This window comes from Pseudopipra pipra, chromosome 3 (assembly GCF_036250125.1).
Source record: "Pseudopipra pipra isolate bDixPip1 chromosome 3, bDixPip1.hap1, whole genome shotgun sequence".
Taxonomy (NCBI): Eukaryota; Metazoa; Chordata; class Aves; order Passeriformes; family Pipridae; genus Pseudopipra; species Pseudopipra pipra.
Window position 1 is genome coordinate 10,622,595 of NC_087551.1, and position 16,713 is coordinate 10,639,307.

Consider the following 16,713-nt stretch of genomic DNA (forward strand, 5'->3'; position numbering starts at 1 on the left):
GGTCTTCAGGGCACCTGCAAGAGAGTGACGCCTCGGAAGATCTCTGCGTCCCCAAGTCCTGCAGGCTGCCCTCGAGGCCACCTGCCGCAGGGATTGGAGACTCCTCGGAAAATTTCCGGGTCACCAATCCTGCGGTCTGGCCTCAAAAGCAACTGAATGAGTGAAAAGCCTAGGAAAGGGTATGGGTTCTCAAGTCCTGCGGTGTGGCCTCAAGGGCACTCGCCACAGGGCTTGGAGACACCTCGCAAAAGCTCCGCGTCACCAAGTCCCGCGATCTGGCCTCGAGGGCGCTTGCACCGCAGAAAAGCCTCCAAAACGCTCCGGGTCAACAAGGAAAGAGTTGGCTGCACGGGGGCTCCGCACAGCACCGCTCTGTTCCGTCCGTCCCGTCGCACGCTCCGAGGAGCACTGAGGCGTGGCCACGTCACCACCGGTACTATGTCATGACGTGTCACAAAGGGCCCTGTGACACCCTGCCCCGTCGCACACCATCGGCGATGCCCACCGTGTCACAAAGGCCCTGTGACACACTGCCACCTGCCCTGGGGCCTCCCCCTGCCCGGCCAACCTGCCCCAGGTTGGAAGGAGTCCGTTCTCCAAAGTATCTAAGACAGCTGGACATGAACTTTAGGCCCAGCTCAAAAACTAAGCCAACCCTCCCCTGCTGTGCCTGCCCACAGCAGCAGAAGGAGCCCCCTCGTCTGCCAACGCGAGCACAGCGGGAAGGGCACGGGGCCTCCACAGAAGCTGGCATGGGCTCCTTGGGAGAAGTCCCAGCTGGTGGCCCTCCCAAACACGGGGCTGTGACACACCAAAGGAATGTGGGGGCAAGGGCACCAATGCCGCTCTGCCCCCCTTGGCTGGGGCTGCACCAAAATCAGCAGCTCTGGCAAGTCCTCGCCCGAGGAGGCCTGCCACCGCCCCGAGTCCTGGCAGGGGTGGTGCCCGCCTCCTGCCCCAAAGAGCTGTGCCCTGGGGGGACTTCTCTGCCAGAGGGCAGCCAAAGCCAACCGGTACTGATGTCTGCGCTCTTGCAGGGGACCGTTGGGAGTGGTAGCCGGAGCAATTGGTGGCAGCGCTCGGCATCTGTCAGAAGGCAGAAGCAGTTTCTCCTTGCGGGAATGATTTTTGCATGGAAGTGATGACCTGCAGCACAAAATCAATCTTAAGTTGCTGAGTTTCGCAGGAAGATCAGATTGCTCAGAGATCCTGTCCAGTTTCCTTGTGTTAGTTGGACTTTTCTTCTGGCATTCTGCAAAATAAATCTGCCCGGTCTGATGTTCAAAGCTCCGGGTCCTGTGGGTCCGATTGCGACTCCCAGCTGATATGTAGAGCACTGGGGAGAAGCAAAGGGGACAGGGAGAACTCTGGGATGCAAACCTGTTGTGTAACTCTGATTAAGGTGCCAGCCCACTGAAGGAGCAGCCAAGACAAATGCTGGAAGCAGACGTGTTCTGCCAGTTGCTGCTCTCGCATGGACACGGGGCACACGTGTTCCCACGGGTCCGGGACACTTGATCCAAGAGCAGTGAGGGGCCGTGCATTGCTAGGGAATGGGCTCCAGCAAGGCCAAAGTAGGATCCTCTAGCAGCAAAACCTGAGTTTGTGAACTGGACCATTTTTGCAGCAGACCCCCCAGTGCTGACTTCCCTCCATGCCTGAACCTCATGGTATGAGGCCCTACTTCGGCTTCTGGTGCTTCTTCCTTCCCTTCCAGGAAGGCCTGGATTTTGAGTTTAGAAGCCCATGCCTGTGTTTTTAAGGTGCCTGCCTGGAGGAGAGGTTCAGCAGCTGCAGCCCAAGGCTCATGTCCCATCCCAGTCTCTAAGGATGGCCCCAGTGCCAGTGCCTTGGGATGCCTGAGTGTGGAAGGTGAGTCTGCCCTCAGGCACGGCCGTGGAAGTCAGTCAGGATGACAGGCTGCCCCTGGAGCTGGCCAGTGTTGCTGTGAGGCTGGGCAGTCAATAGAAAGCCGCTGTGGCCACTTTTCCTGAAGCCTTTGGCCAAACCACGTGCAGTTGTGCCCACAGCATCCCTGCTTTTAGCATCCTGGCCGGTGTGGGAGCCTCGCTGAGGAGGCCCAGGCGTTGTGGGTGCTGCTGCTCCTGTGCACAGCCTGCTGCTGTTGTCTGTGGCGCGGAGCCGCTCGGGCAGCAGTGACTGCGCAGCCCTGCCCGAGGAGCCCCGCGTCCTCTCCATGCTGGCAGCAGCTCTGCGGGCCCAGAGCTCTGGGTCAGCGGGCTCTGGGCCACAGCTCTGTGGCCTGGGCAGGCGCGGGGGCCCGGGCTGGCCCACAGCCCTGCCTGTGCCCCTGCCCCTCGCCGGCAGCACCCAGTGGACGTGCCCCAGCAGGGCCCCCTTGCCCTCCTTGTCCCCAGCCAGGCCAGCCTGGCCCCCTTGGGGGTGTCCCCACCCTCCCGCCGAGGATCCGGGGCTTGTGCCGCAGGGATGGGAGATGCCCCAGGCAAGCGCCAGAGCAGCCGGCTGGCAGGGAACTGGGGGGCTGCCTTGGGGGCTGCTTGCGGCCTCTGCCCCCCAATTCCTCAGGGCTTCTCGCACCCTGTCCCCTCAGGGCCTCCTCTGCCCATCCTGTCCCCTCGCAGCCTCCTGCCACCCACCCCCTCATGGATTCCCCTCAAGGCTTCCCACTCCCTTGTCCCGGCAGGGCCCCAGCAGCACCACATCCCTTCAGGGCCTCCCGGCACCTCGTCGTCCCTCAGGGTCTCCCCCAGCCCTGCCAACCTGCCCGGCAGCGGCGCAGCCCTGAAGGAGCTCCACAGGAGCCGGCTCCGCAGGCACCTCCCAGCCCACAGCAATCCAGACAGCAACACACGGGCAAGCCACAGATGCTGCTTCCTGCCCGGGACGGGGCTTGTGGCCACCTCCAAGGACCAGCTTCTCAGGGATTCCCACAGCTCCAGGCTCTGCCCATCCACTCTGCCCCAAGTGTTGAGGCTCCAGCAGAACCCCCCGAGGCCGAGGGCCTTTTGGGCACTTTCTCTTCCCCACTGCACACCCGGGCAAGTGTTGCTGAGCACAAGGGCCTTTTTTCCCCTCTTCCCCGATGCCCTGTGGACACCGGGCACCCAAAAGAAGCTCCTGGGCCTCTGTGTATGACAATATTTATTTAATATTCCTACGCTGGGGTAAAAGGAAGGGCTTGCAGAGAAGAGGTGTCTTCCCCACAGGCTCAGGTGCCCCAACAGACAGAGCTGCCTGCATCAACTCTGCACACAGCTGCAGCAGCACAGGCAGACTCAGCCCCACAGAGAAGGCCGGGTATTCCACGCCCTGCAGAGCCGGTCTCGGAACTGCTGGAACCTGGGGTAGGGAGCTGTCTGTAGATTTGTAACAAAGTTGATGATTTGAAGCGCCAGGTTTGAGACAGCGGGGCTCCTGTCATCTGGGATGGCTTGAAGGGCTGGAACAGAGAGGAACAGAGCCGAGGTCAGAGCCCGGATTGGTGGCGACGCAAGGAGCCCCTCCTGCCTGGGCCATCCCAGCAAGCTCTTGCCATTGCCAGGAGGGAGCAGGGCCCAGCAGGATGAGGCAGAAGGCGCTGGCCACCAATGCCCCCCGTGCCCCTGAAATGTGTCTCTGCTCTGCCCACGCCGCCCCTCATCCCTGCAGGGAGCAGAGCCCTCCGCAGCCAGGGCAGGACTGCAGCCGCCTGCCCAGGGTCTGTGCTCCTCCCCCAGCCCCCAGTGCCCTCACTCACCATCGATGATGAGCTGCAGCTCCTTGGGCTGTCCCCTCAGGTACCCCCCGGCGATCCCTGGGAACACAGATCCTGTCACGGCCCCAGCGGCACAGCTGCCCCCCCAGCGGCGCTGCCGGCCCGGCCACACGCCCTCCTGCCCTGGCAGGGCTGAGCCCGGGGCCTTCCTGCCTCGGGGCGCCCCAGGGCTGGGCTGGCCCAGGGCAGCAGCAGCCGCCGGGGCACTCGGGGCTCCACAGCACATTCCTGGGCTGGATGCTGCTGCCGCTGCAGCAGCCGGGGCTGGGCCCGAGCTGCAGCGGGGCGGGAAGGGACCGCGGCCTCGTGGCTCACCCATGAACTTGATGGCTGCCTCTCGCAGGGGCTGCTGTGGGCTCCGCAGGTACGGCAGGGCCTGGTGCATGTACTTGGCCACTCGGCTCCGGTCCTTTTTCAGCTGGAGAGAGCGGCAGGGCACGGAGGGAAGGGTTGGCTGGGGTTCTGCCCCTCGGCCGGGCACTGCCTGCGCCCAGCACTGGCCTCCCCTGCCCGCACAGCCCTGAGGCCCGGGCAGCAGCCGCTGGGGCCGGGCTTTGGAGGGAGCAGAGGGCTGGCTGCTCCCTGGGAGCGGCGGGGCTGCCCTGCCCCACAGCCCAGCTGGGCCGGGGCTCCAGCGGCACCCTGGCTCGGGGGCAGAGGAGCCTGCAGAGGAGCCCACACACCCCAGGGAAGGCATCAGCGTGTGGGGCACAGGCTGCTGTCCCACAGGCGGGTGCAGCAGTGGGCAGAGGCACAGTGCCAGCCCCACACTCTGGGCATCGGGGGCTGGGGCTTTGGGGCCGTCCTTACCAGGCACTTGCCAAAGCTCCATGGCTCCTCTGTATTCACCAGGCGCCCAAGATCCCTCCTCTTCAGGAACCTGGTCACATCCAGCAGTGCTTTCCGAGAGGCCTGCAGAGCAACAGAGACCAGGACATGGCACCGCAGCCCAGGGCACGGGACCCCTGTCCCTGGACCAAGGCCAGGAGGAGGCTGGAGCCCGGGAGGTGCCAGGCCAGGAGGCAGCCCAGCCCCCTCCCACGGGACACCAGAGCCCATGAGTCCTCACCCTTTTCACGACCACCTTCTCATCATGCCGGTGGAAGTAGAGCGGGAGCAGGCTCAGGCACACGAGTGGCTTCAGGGGCCTCTTTCCCTCTCTCTCGATCAGTTTGATCACACGAGTGAAGAGGGCCATGGAGCCCTCCCGCACACTGCTGTCGTCCTGGTGGAAAGAAAGAGGAAAAGACCTCAGCAGCAGCTTCTCCAGGCCCCAGTGGGCACAGGCCTGAAAATCCACAGGGACCAAAGTTTCCCAGCAGTACCCAGAGCCCGTGGCGGGGGGGCACAGAGCCTTACGTGGTCAAAGAGTGGCTGGAGCGCCTCAGCCCACTGCAGGCCGGTGGGGGTGGATATTAGGGAGTCTTTGCTGCGGACTCTCTTGTGGCGCTGTGTCCACAGACTGCTCCAGAGCATGTTCTTGAACACAGAGAGGGTCATCCAAACCACATCTCTGTCTGCATCCCCCAGTAGCTGCACGAGCCTTTCATTCAGGCTCCAGATGCTCTCGGCCTGTGAGGAAGACAATGCTGTGCCGTGAAGCCACCAACGGCTGCACCAGCAATCCCGCTCCGTCGGGGCAGCCCCACGTGCTGCTGCGGGGCCCGGAGGACAAAGGCCTGTCCCGAGGGACTTGGGCAGCTGAACGGGGAGGCAGCAGAGCTGGGAGCAGCTGCGACAGCTCCCGAAGCCCAGCCAAGCCCAGGCGACTGCCCCAGGATTCCAGCACGGCTTCAGCCAACTGCCCCTTCTCACCATCACGGGATCCTGGCTGAATGCCACGAGGACTCGGAGTGCCAGTTGACGCCGCTTTGTGTTGGTGCTCCCCGAGTTCCTTGAAAGTATCTCCAGGACCCTGTCACCGCATTCTCTGGTGTCCAGGCAGTCCAGGACCTGAAAGGCACGGAGCAGTGACGGGGTGCCCGGCCAGCAGGAGCCCAGACCCGCACAGGGCTGGGCCCAGGCAGCAGCACAGGGCGCGGCACCGTCCCAGGCAGCTGCGGCCGTGAGAGGGCCGAGAGGTGGAGGCAGCTCGGCGAGGCAGCACGAGGCAGCAGGCTCACCTCCACAAGAAATGCCATGGCAGGCAGGTCCCAGCACAGCTCCTCCCTGCTCAGCAGCTCCAGCAGGTGGAGTGTGATGCGGGAACACAAGGGTCTGGAGATGCGGCGCTTCTCCCTGGCAGGGGGAAAAAGGTAGCATCGACCTGAGGCAGGCGGGCAAACCTCTCCCGGGAGGGACTCACAGAGGCTTGGTCTTTCCCCACCAGCCCAGTCCCAGGAGGGGACTGGGGCACTCTGGGAGGCGGCTCCTCCTGTGCACCCACCTCTCCCAGCCTTTTCCACTCTGCTTGGCCGTCCCTGGGTGACAAGGCCCTCTGGCCCACGCCCACGGGCACGGTGTGGGGTGCCCCGTGCACAGGCAGATATGACAGGGGCAGCGGGGACAAGGAGGTCTCACCTGGCCAGCAGAGCCGTGTAGCGGCGGCTGTGAGCATTGAGGAGCCTGGCCCAGCCACGATTGTCTTCCACTGACTTCACCACATCCTCACAGTGGAGACAGCAGAGCAGGGCCTTCATGGTCAGCACTGCAAACCTGTGTGCAGAGCAAAGCCCAGGTCACGCTGGGAGCCCTGGCCCCAGTCCCGAGGGCATGGGAGGGAGGGGAGGACTGGCATGGAGCACCTGTTGGGGTCGGTGGGAAGGTCGTGTTGCTCCTGGCATCCCCTCCAGAACGTGTCGACCTCCTCTGACGTCTGCTCTGTGCTGACGAAGACTTGGAAGAGCAGATCCACGAGGAGATGGGGGGAATAGTCCATCAAAGGCCCCAGGCACTGGGGCTCCTGGACAATCATCCACAGTGCCAGAGTTGCCTGCAAAAGACAAACCAGCCGGACACAGCAGTCAGTGCCCAGACATCCATGTGGCAGGGCCCGAGCGTGGGAGGGGAAGGCCAGGGGAGACTCGGGGGGAGCGCCCGGCCCGGTGCCCCCGAACCTCCGCTAGCCCACATTTCCAGCCCAGTGCCTGCACGGAGATGGGCAGGGAGACGCCGTGCTGGGGGAGGATGGAGAGCTGCCAGAGAGGCAAGCTGGGGGCAAGCAAAGGTTCCAGAAACTCACAGCCAGGGCAAAGACGTCTGTGTTGTCCCCATCGGAGGTGCCCGTGTAGTACCACGGCCAGTCCTCCATCACGTCGAGCAGGGTTGGCAGCACCTTCTGCAGTGTCCTTCCCGATGAGGCGATGGTCCTCCACATGGTTGCAGCAGCTCTGTGGAGTCAGAGCTCTACGTCAGGGGGGTCTGGACCACAGCGCCCTGACCTGGGCAGCTGCAGGGGCCGGGGGACAGAGCCACAGTGCTTTCAGGGGCAGGGGGGTGATGGGCTCTAAAGGCTGGTGAGCCCGGAGCCCTCGAGGCAGCTGGGGCCCGTACCTGTCACATGAGGGGGCACAGCGCAGGAGGGTGATGGCGACATCCACGGGGTGTGCCTCGGTCAGTGCTAGAAGGGTCTTATCCAGCACGTGCCCAGCAGACACATTGGAGGTCAGCCACGAGTGGATGGACCTGACCAGAGCTGGCACCTGGAGGGGACACAGGGGAGAGTTGGAGAGCTGCCAGAGGGAGCAATTGCCCAGCTTCCCCCGAGAAGTGCTTCCCTTCCCAGCACACAGTGCCGGCCTCAAAGGCTGAGGGGGCCCAGCGGAACAAGCTTGAGGGGCCATACAATCGCTGCCCACAGGCTGCTTACTTGAGCAGAGACAACTCTCTCCTCAGGAACATGCAGACTGGGAGCATCGGGCAGGCGCTGAACGGGTGTGCTGTCAGCGTCTGCAATGCCCTCAGTCCCTGGGGCGTCAGCCTTGGCCTTGAGCTCGGTCGGGTTGGGCTCAGGCTGTGCCAGCAGCTCGGGTGGTGAGGTCCTGGCCTTTCTGCGCCGAACGGGAACGGATTTCCGCACCCTCTGCAGGAGAATGAAGGGCAGGGAAGAGGGGGATGTGCCATGGAGAGCTTTGAGAGCGCTGCCAGGCTGAGCAGTGACAGCAGGTCCATCCCAGGTGGCGATGGCTGCAAGTACCTGATGAGCTCTGCGGAAGCGGCCCCGGGTGCGGCCCTGCTCTGGTGTCCGGCGCCGGCCTGGATCTGGCAAAGAGCGAGTGCGGTCAGAGCTGAGGGGCTGCGGGACAGGCCGGAGAACACAGCCCGGCCCTGCGCTCCACAGGCAGGGCCGCCCCGGGCTGCCCAGTACAAGGAGCTGCCGGAGGCTCATCCCCGAGTCCTCTTTCCCCCTCCCTTTCCCTGAGCATGTCCACAGGGGATGGGATGGAATGAGGCCCATCTGGCTGCAGCCATTCAGCCCTGTGGCCCAGCCCTGCCACTCACCCTTCTGCAGGGGCTGGAAGTGCTCTGCCTTCTCAGGCTGCTGTGCAGGGGCAGGCCCAGGGCTTTCCTCCTCCTCTTTCTTCACCCGCGCCCGCTTGGGCACCCTGGGAGGTCTCCGCTCCATGCCCCTGTCTGGTTTCTTGGCTTCCTGCAGGAGAGATGCCACAGAAATACTCTGGGTCACCAAGTCCTGCCAAAGTGCCTTGAAGGCATTTGCAGTAGAGGAGTGCTCGGAACGCTCCGGGTCAAGTCCCACAGTCCCACAGCCAGGAGGGGACATGGGGCAGTTGGAGAGCTGCCAGAGGGAGCAACTTGCCCACTGTCCCTCCAGAAGTGCCTCCCTTTCCACCACACTGTGCGGGCCTCAAAGGCTTAGGGGGCCCAGCAGACCCGGCTTGAGGGGCCAGACAGTCCCTGCCCACAGGCTGCTTACTTCCACAGAGATAACTTCCTCTTCAAGAACCTCCAGACTGAGATCATCGGGCAGGTGCTGAACGGGTGTGCTGTCAGCGTCCGCGATGCCCTCAGTCTTTGCACCGTCAGCCTGCGGGGTGAGCTCAGGCAGCGCGGTGTTGGAGGCTGTTGTGTCATCGGTCACCGCGGTGTCACGGTTTGCTGTGCCATCGGTCAACGCGGTGCCGACATCAGGGTCAACCTTGAGCTCGGTCGGCGTGGGGTCAGGCTGCGCCATGACCTCAATTGGTGTGATCCTGCACTTTCTACGCCGAACGCTCAAGAATTTCACAAAGGCCTGCAGGAGAACGAAGGGCAGGGAAGAGGGGGATGTGCCATGGAGAGCTCCGCCAGCGGTGCCAGGCTGAGCAGTGACAGCAGCCCCAGCCCAGGTGGCGATGGCTGCAAGTACCTGTGCTGCCCTGCGGAAGCGGCCCCGGGCACGGTCCTGCTCTGGTGTCTGGTGCCGGCCTGGATCTGGCAAAGAGCGAGCGCGGTCGGAGCCGAGGGGCTGCGGGACAGGCCGGAGAACACAGCCCGGCCCTGCACTCCACAGGCAGGGCCAGCCCCGGGCTGCCCAGTACAAGGAGCTGCTGGGGGATCAGCCCTGGCCCCTCTTCCCCCCTCGCCTTCCCTGGCCATGTCCACAGGGGATGGGATGGGAAGAGGCCCATCTGGCTGCAGCCACCAGCCCTGTGGCCCAGCCCTGCCACTCACCCTCCTGCAGGGGCTGGGACTGCTCCACCTCTTCAGGTTGCTGTGTTGGGTCAGTCCCAGGGCCTTCCTTCTTTGTCTGAACGGGCCTGAGCAGGCTCAGGTGTCTTCCTGCCATCCCGCAGACTGGTCTTCAGGGCACCTGCAAGAGAGTGACGCCTCGGAAGATCTCTGCGTCCCCAAGTCCTGCAGGCTGCCCTCGAGGCCACCTGCCGCAGGGATTGGAGACTCCTCGGAAAATTTCCGGGTCACCAATCCTGCGGTCTGGCCTCAAAAGCAACTGAATGAGTGAAAAGCCTAGGAAAGGGTATGGGTTCTCAAGTCCTGCGGTGTGGCCTCAAGGGCACTCGCCACAGGGCTTGGAGACACCTCGCAAAAGCTCCGCGTCACCAAGTCCCGCGATCTGGCCTCGAGGGCGCTTGCACCGCAGAAAAGCCTCCAAAACGCTCCGGGTCAACAAGGAAAGAGTTGGCTGCACGGGGGCTCCGCACAGCACCGCTCTGTTCCGTCCGTCCCGTCGCACGCTCCGAGGAGCACTGAGGCGTGGCCACGTCACCACCGGTACTATGTCATGACGTGTCACAAAGGGCCCTGTGACACCCTGCCCCGTCGCACACCATCGGCGATGCCCACCGTGTCACAAAGGCCCTGTGACACACTGCCACCTGCCCTGGGGCCTCCCCCTGCCCGGCCAACCTGCCCCAGGTTGGAAGGAGTCCGTTCTCCAAAGTATCTAAGACAGCTGGACATGAACTTTAGGCCCAGCTCAAAAACTAAGCCAACCCTCCCCTGCTGTGCCTGCCCACAGCAGCAGAAGGAGCCCCCTCGTCTGCCAACGCGAGCACAGCGGGAAGGGCACGGGGCCTCCACAGAAGCTGGCATGGGCTCCTTGGGAGAAGTCCCAGCTGGTGGCCCTCCCAAACACGGGGCTGTGACACACCAAAGGAATGTGGGGGCAAGGGCACCAATGCCGCTCTGCCCCCCTTGGCTGGGGCTGCACCAAAATCAGCAGCTCTGGCAAGTCCTCGCCCGAGGAGGCCTGCCACCGCCCCGAGTCCTGGCAGGGGTGGTGCCCGCCTCCTGCCCCAAAGAGCTGTGCCCTGGGGGGACTTCTCTGCCAGAGGGCAGCCAAAGCCAACCGGTACTGATGTCTGCGCTCTTGCAGGGGACCGTTGGGAGTGGTAGCCGGAGCAATTGGTGGCAGCGCTCGGCATCTGTCAGAAGGCAGAAGCAGTTTCTCCTTGCGGGAATGATTTTTGCATGGAAGTGATGACCTGCAGCACAAAATCAATCTTAAGTTGCTGAGTTTCGCAGGAAGATCAGATTGCTCAGAGATCCTGTCCAGTTTCCTTGTGTTAGTTGGACTTTTCTTCTGGCATTCTGCAAAATAAATCTGCCCGGTCTGATGTTCAAAGCTCCGGGTCCTGTGGGTCCGATTGCGACTCCCAGCTGATATGTAGAGCACTGGGGAGAAGCAAAGGGGACAGGGAGAACTCTGGGATGCAAACCTGTTGTGTAACTCTGATTAAGGTGCCAGCCCACTGAAGGAGCAGCCAAGACAAATGCTGGAAGCAGACGTGTTCTGCCAGTTGCTGCTCTCGCATGGACACGGGGCACACGTGTTCCCACGGGTCCGGGACACTTGATCCAAGAGCAGTGAGGGGCCGTGCATTGCTAGGGAATGGGCTCCAGCAAGGCCAAAGTAGGATCCTCTAGCAGCAAAACCTGAGTTTGTGAACTGGACCATTTTTGCAGCAGACCCCCCAGTGCTGACTTCCCTCCATGCCTGAACCTCATGGTATGAGGCCCTACTTCGGCTTCTGGTGCTTCTTCCTTCCCTTCCAGGAAGGCCTGGATTTTGAGTTTAGAAGCCCATGCCTGTGTTTTTAAGGTGCCTGCCTGGAGGAGAGGTTCAGCAGCTGCAGCCCAAGGCTCATGTCCCATCCCAGTCTCTAAGGATGGCCCCAGTGCCAGTGCCTTGGGATGCCTGAGTGTGGAAGGTGAGTCTGCCCTCAGGCACGGCCGTGGAAGTCAGTCAGAATGACAGGCTGCCCCTGGAGCTGGCCAGTGTTGCTGTGAGGCTGGGCAGTCAATAGAAAGCCGCTGTGGCCACTTTTCCTGAAGCCTTTGGCCAAACCACGTGCAGTTGTGCCCACAGCATCCCTGCTTTTAGCATCCTGGCCGGTGTGGGAGCCTCGCTGAGGAGGCCCAGGCGGTGTGGGTGCTGCTGCTCCTGTGCACAGCCTGCTGCTGTTGTCTGTGGCGCGGAGCCGCTCGGGCAGCAGTGACTGCGCAGCCCTGCCCGAGGAGCCCCGCGTCCTCTCCATGCTGGCAGCAGCTCTGCGGGCCCAGAGCTCTGGGTCAGCGGGCTCTGGGCCACAGCTCTGTGGCCTGGGCAGGCGCGGGGGCCCGGGCTGGCCCACAGCCCTGCCTGTGCCCCTGCCCCTCGCCGGCAGCACCCAGTGGACGTGCCCCAGCAGGGCCCCCTTGCCCTCCTTGTCCCCAGCCAGGCCAGCCTGGCCCCCTTGGGGGTGTCCCCACCCTCCCGCCGAGGATCCGGGGCTTGTGCCGCAGGGATGGGAGATGCCCCAGGCAAGCGCCAGAGCAGCCGGCTGGCAGGGAACTGGGGGGCTGCCTTGGGGGCTGCTTGCGGCCTCTGCCCCCCAATTCCTCAGGGCTTCTCGCACCCTGTCCCCTCAGGGCCTCCTCTGCCCATCCTGTCCCCTCGCAGCCTCCTGCCACCCACCCCCTCATGGATTCCCCTCAAGGCTTCCCACTCCCTTGTCCCGGCAGGGCCTCCACAGCACCACATCCCTTCAGGGCCTCCCGGCGCCTCGTCATCCCTCAGGTACCTGTGCTGCCCTGCAGAAGCGGCCCCGGGCACGGTCCTGCTCTGGTGTCCGGTGCCGGCCTGGATCTGGCAAAGAGCGAGCGCGGTCGGAGCCGAGGGGCTGTGGGACAGGCCGGAGAACACAGCCCAGCCCTGCACTCCACAGGCAGGGCCCGCCCCGGGCTGCCCAGTACAAGGAGCTGCTGGGGGATCAGCCCTGGCCCCTCTTCCCCCCTCGCCTTCCCTGGCCATGTCCACAGGGGATGGGATGGGAAGAGGCCCATCTGGCTGCAGCCACCAGCCCTGTGGCCCAGCCCTGCCACTCACCCTCCTGCAGGGGCTGGGACTGCTCCACCTCTTCAGGTTGCTGTGTTGGGTCAGTCCCAGGGCCTTCCTTCTTTGTCCGAAAGGGCCTGAGCAGGCTCAGGTGTCTTCCTGCCATCCCGCAGTCTGGTCTTCAGGGCACCTGCAAGAGAGTGACGCCTCGGAAGATCTCCGCGTCCCCAAGTCCTGCAGGCTGCCCTTGAGGTCACCTGCGGCAGGGATTGGAGACTCCTTGGAAAATTTCTGGGTCACCAATCCTGCGGTCTGGCCTCAAGGGCAATTGAACGAGAGAAAAGCCTCCCAGGGATGGGAGATGCCCCGGGCAAGCGCCAGAGCAGCCGGCTGGCAGGGAACTGGGGGGCTGCCTTGGGGGCTGCTTGCGGCCTCTGCCCCTCAATTCCTCAGGGCTTCTCGCACCCTGTCCCCTCAGGGCCTCCTCTGCCCATCCTGTCCCCTCGCAGCCTCCTGCCACCCACCCCCTCATGGATTACCCTCAAGGCTTCCCACTCCCTTGTCCCGGCAGGGCCTCCACAGCACCACATCCCTTCAGGGCCTCCCGGCACCTCGTCGTCCCTCAGGGTCTCCCCCAGCCCTGCCAACCTGCCCGGCAGCAGCGCAGCCCTGAAGGAGCTCCACAGGAGCCGGCTCCGCAGGCACCTCCCCGCCCTCAGCAATCCAGACAGCAACACACGGGCAAGCCACAGATGCTGCTTCCTGCCCGGGACGGGGCTTGTGGCCACCTCCAAGGACCAGCTTCTCAGGGATTCCCACAGCTCCAGGCTCTGCCCATCCACTCTGCCCCAAGTGTTGAGGCTCCAGCAGAACCCCCCGAGGCCGAGGGCCTTTTGGGCACTTTCTCTTCCCCACTGCACACCCGGGCAAGTGTTGCTGAGCACAAGGGCCCTTTTTCCCCTCTTCCCCGATGCCCTGTGGACACCGGGCACCCAAAAGAAGCTCCTGGGCCTCTGTGTATGACAATATTTATTTAATATTCCTACGCTGGGGTAAAAGGAAGGGCTTGCAGAGAAGAGGTGTCTTCCCCACAGGCTCAGGTGCCCCAACAGACAGAGCTGCCTGCATCAACTCTGCACACAGCTGCAGCAGCACAGGCAGACTCAGCCCCACAGAGAAGGCCGGGTATTCCACGCCCTGCAGAGCCGGTCTCGGAACCGCTGGAACCTGGGGTAGGGAGCTGTCTGTAGATTTGTAACAAAGTTGATGATTTGAAGCGCCAGGTTTGAGACAGCGGGGCTCCTGTCATCTGGGATGGCTTGAAGGGCTGGAACAGAGAGGAACAGAGCCGAGGTCAGAGCCTGGATTGGTGGCGACGCAAGGAGCCCCTCCTGCCTGGGCCATCCCAGCAAGCTCTTGCCATTGCCAGGAGGGAGCAGGGCCCAGCAGGATGAGGCAGAAGGCGCTGGCCACCAATGCCCCCCGTGCCCCTGAAATGTGTCTCTGCTCTGCCCACGCCGCCCCTCATCCCTGCAGGGAGCAGAGCCCTCTGCAGCCAGGGCAGGACTGCAGCCGCCTGCCCAGGGTCTGTGCTCCTCCCCCAGCCCCCAGTGCCCTCACTCACCATCGATGATGAGCTGCAGCTCCTTGGGCTGTCCCCTCAGGTACCCCCCGGCGATCCCTGGGAACACAGATCCTGTCACGGCCCCAGCGGCACAGCTGCCCCCCCAGCGGCGCTGCCGGCCCGGCCACACGCCCTCCTGCCCTGGCAGGGCTGAGCCCGGGGCCTTCCTGCCTCGGGGCGCCCCAGGGCTGGGCTGGCCCAGGGCAGCAGCAGCCGCCGGGGCACTCGGGGCTCCACAGCACATTCCTGGGCTGGATGTTGCTGCCGCTGCAGCAGCCGGGGCTGGGCCCGAGCTGCAGCGGGGCGGGAAGGGACCGCGGCCTCGTGGCTCACCCATGAACTTGATGGCTGCCTCTCGCAGGGGCTGCTGTGGGCTCCGCAGGTACGGCAGGGCCTGGTGCATGTACTTGGCCACTCGGCTCCGGTCCTTTTTCAGCTGGAGAGAGCGGCAGGGCACGGAGGAAAGGGTTGGCTGGGGCCCTGCCCCTCGGCCAGGCACTGCCTGCGCCCAGCACTGGCCTCCCCTGCCTGCACAGCCCTGAGGCCCGGGCAGCAGCCGCTGGGGCCGGGCTTTGGAGGGAGCAGAGGGCTGGCTGCTCCCTGGGAGCGGCGGGGCTGCCCTGCCCCACAGCCCAGCTGGGCCGGGGCTCCAGCGGCACCCTGGCTCGGGGGCAGAGGAGCCCGCAGAGGAGCCCGCACGCCCCAGGGAAGGCATCAGCGTGTGGGGCACAGGCTGCTGTCCCACAGGCAGGTGCAGCAGTGGGCAGAGGCACAGTGCCAGCCCCACACTCTGGGCATCGGGGGCTGGGGCTTTGGGGCCGTCCTTACCAGGCACTTGCCAAAGCTCCATGGCTCCTCTGTGTTCACCAGGCGCCCAAGATCCCTCCTCTTCAGGAACCTGGTCACATCCAGCAGTGCTTTCCGAGAGGCCTGCAGAGCAACAGAGACCAGGACATGGCACCGCAGCCCAGGGCACGGGACCCCTGTCCCTGGACCAAGGCCAGGAGGAGGCTGGAGCCCGGGAGGTGCCAGGCCAGGAGGCAGCCCAGCCCCCTCCCACGGGACACCAGAGCCCACGAGTCCTCACCCTTTTCACGACCACCTTCTCATCATGCCGGTGGAAGTAGAGCGGGAGCAGGCTCAGGCACACGAGTGGCTTCAGGGGCCTCTTTCCCTCTCTCTCGATCAGTTTGATCACACGAGTGAAGAGGGCCATGGAGGCCTCCCGCACACTGCTGTCGTCCTGGTGGAAAGAAAGAGGAAAAGACCTCAGCAGCAGCTTCTCCAGGCCCCAGTGGGCACAGGCCTGAAAATCCACAGGGACCAAAGTTTCCCAGCAGTACCCAGAGCCCGTAGCGGGGGGGCACAGAGCCTTACGTGGTCAAAGAGTGGCTGGAGCGCCTCAGCCCACTGCAGGCCGGTGGGGGTGGATATTAGGGAGTCTTTGCTGCGGACTCTCTTGTGGCGCTGTGTCCACAGACTGCTCCAGAGCATGTTCTTGAACACAGAGAGGGTCATCCAAACCACATCTCTGTCTGCATCCCCCAGTAGCTGCACGAGCCTTTCATTCAGGCTCCAGATGCTCTCGGCCTGTGAGGAAGACAATGCTGTGCCGTGAAGCCACCAACAGCTGCACCAGCAATCCCGCTCCGTCGGGGCAGCCCCACGTGCTGCTGCGGGGCCCGGAGGACAAAGGCCTGTCCCGAGGGACTCGGGCAGCTGAACGGGGAGGCAGCAGAGCTGGGAGCAGCTGCCACAGCTCCCGAAGCCCAGCCAAGCCCAGGCGACTGCCCCAGGATTCCAGCACGGCTTCAGCCAACTGCCCCTTCTCACCATCACGGGATCCTGGCTGAATGCCACGAGGACTCGGAGTGCCAGTTGACGCCGCTTTGTGTTGGTGCTCCCCGAGTTCCTTGAAAGTATCTCCAGGACCCTGTCACCGCATTCTCTGGTGTCCAGGCAGTCCAGGACCTGAAAGGCACGGAGCAGTGACGGGGTGCCCGGCCAGCAGGAGCCCAGACCCGCACAGGGCTGGGCCCAGGCAGCAGCACAGGGCACGGCACCGTCCCGGGCAGCTGCGGCCATGAGAGGGCCGAGAGGTGGAGGCAGCTCGGCGAGGCAGCACGAGGCAGCAGGCTCACCTCCACAAGAAATGCCATGGCAGGCAGGTCCCAGCACGGCTCCTCCCTGCTCAGCAGCTCCAGCAGGTGGAGTGTGATGCGGGAACACAAGGGTCTGGAGACGCGGCGCTTCTCCCTGGCAGGGGGAAAAAGGTAGCATCGACCTGAGGCAGGCGGGCAAACCTCTCCCGGGAGGGACTCACAGAGGCCTGGTCTTTCCCCACCAGCCCAGTCCCAGGAGGGGACCGGGGCACTCTGGGAGGCGGCTCCTCCTGTGCACCCGCCTCTCCCAGCCTTTTCCACTCTGCTCGGCCGTCCCTGGGTGACAAGGCCCTCTGGCCCACGCCCACGGGCACGGTGTGGGGTGCCCCGTGCACAGGCAGATATGACAGGGGCAGCGGGGACAAGGAGGTCTCACCTGGCCAGCAGTGCCGTGTAGCGGCGGCTGTGGGCATTGAGGAGCCTGGCCCAGCCACGATTGTCTTCCACTGACTTCACCACATCCTCACAGTGGAGACAG

The 16,713-nt window shown here is 64.2% G+C and overlaps 2 protein-coding genes and 2 long non-coding RNA genes across 4 annotated transcripts; 2 read left to right on the forward strand and 2 right to left on the reverse strand.

Annotated features, from left to right (window-relative positions):
• Positions 1–65: 65 nt before the first annotated feature.
• Positions 66–1,286, forward strand: LOC135412472 (uncharacterized). The gene is made up of 2 exons (XR_010429665.1): positions 66–577; positions 1,038–1,286. It is a non-coding gene; the product is annotated as an uncharacterized LOC135412472 (long non-coding RNA).
• Positions 1,287–3,112: 1,826 nt separating this feature from the next.
• On the reverse strand, positions 3,113–12,670 carry LOC135412470 (uncharacterized). The gene is made up of 17 exons (XM_064651262.1): positions 12,501–12,670; positions 12,196–12,260; positions 8,610–8,927; positions 8,177–8,324; positions 7,872–7,936; positions 7,545–7,757; positions 7,229–7,377; positions 6,918–7,065; positions 6,481–6,668; positions 6,257–6,391; positions 5,860–5,974; positions 5,096–5,155; positions 4,806–4,961; positions 4,547–4,648; positions 4,052–4,154; positions 3,719–3,775; positions 3,113–3,421 (listed from the first exon to the last, which is right to left on the reverse strand). The coding sequence occupies exons 1-17, from the start codon at positions 12,613–12,615 to the stop codon at positions 3,258–3,260; spliced, it is 2,301 nt and encodes a 766-aa protein (XP_064507332.1). The 5' UTR covers positions 12,616–12,670; the 3' UTR covers positions 3,113–3,257.
• LOC135412473 (uncharacterized) lies at positions 9,537–10,757 on the forward strand. Its single transcript, XR_010429666.1, has 2 exons — positions 9,537–10,048; positions 10,509–10,757. It is a non-coding gene; the product is annotated as an uncharacterized LOC135412473 (long non-coding RNA).
• A 797-nt stretch (positions 12,671–13,467) lies between the features above and the next one.
• On the reverse strand, positions 13,468–16,588 carry LOC135412471 (maestro heat-like repeat-containing protein family member 6). The gene is made up of 8 exons (XM_064651264.1): positions 16,215–16,588; positions 15,907–16,044; positions 15,451–15,663; positions 15,161–15,316; positions 14,902–15,003; positions 14,407–14,509; positions 14,074–14,130; positions 13,468–13,776 (listed from the first exon to the last, which is right to left on the reverse strand). Exons 1-8 carry the CDS (start codon positions 16,230–16,232, stop codon positions 13,613–13,615), a joined length of 951 nt encoding a protein of 316 aa, XP_064507334.1. The 5' UTR covers positions 16,233–16,588; the 3' UTR covers positions 13,468–13,612.
• Positions 16,589–16,713: the final 125 nt, after the last annotated feature.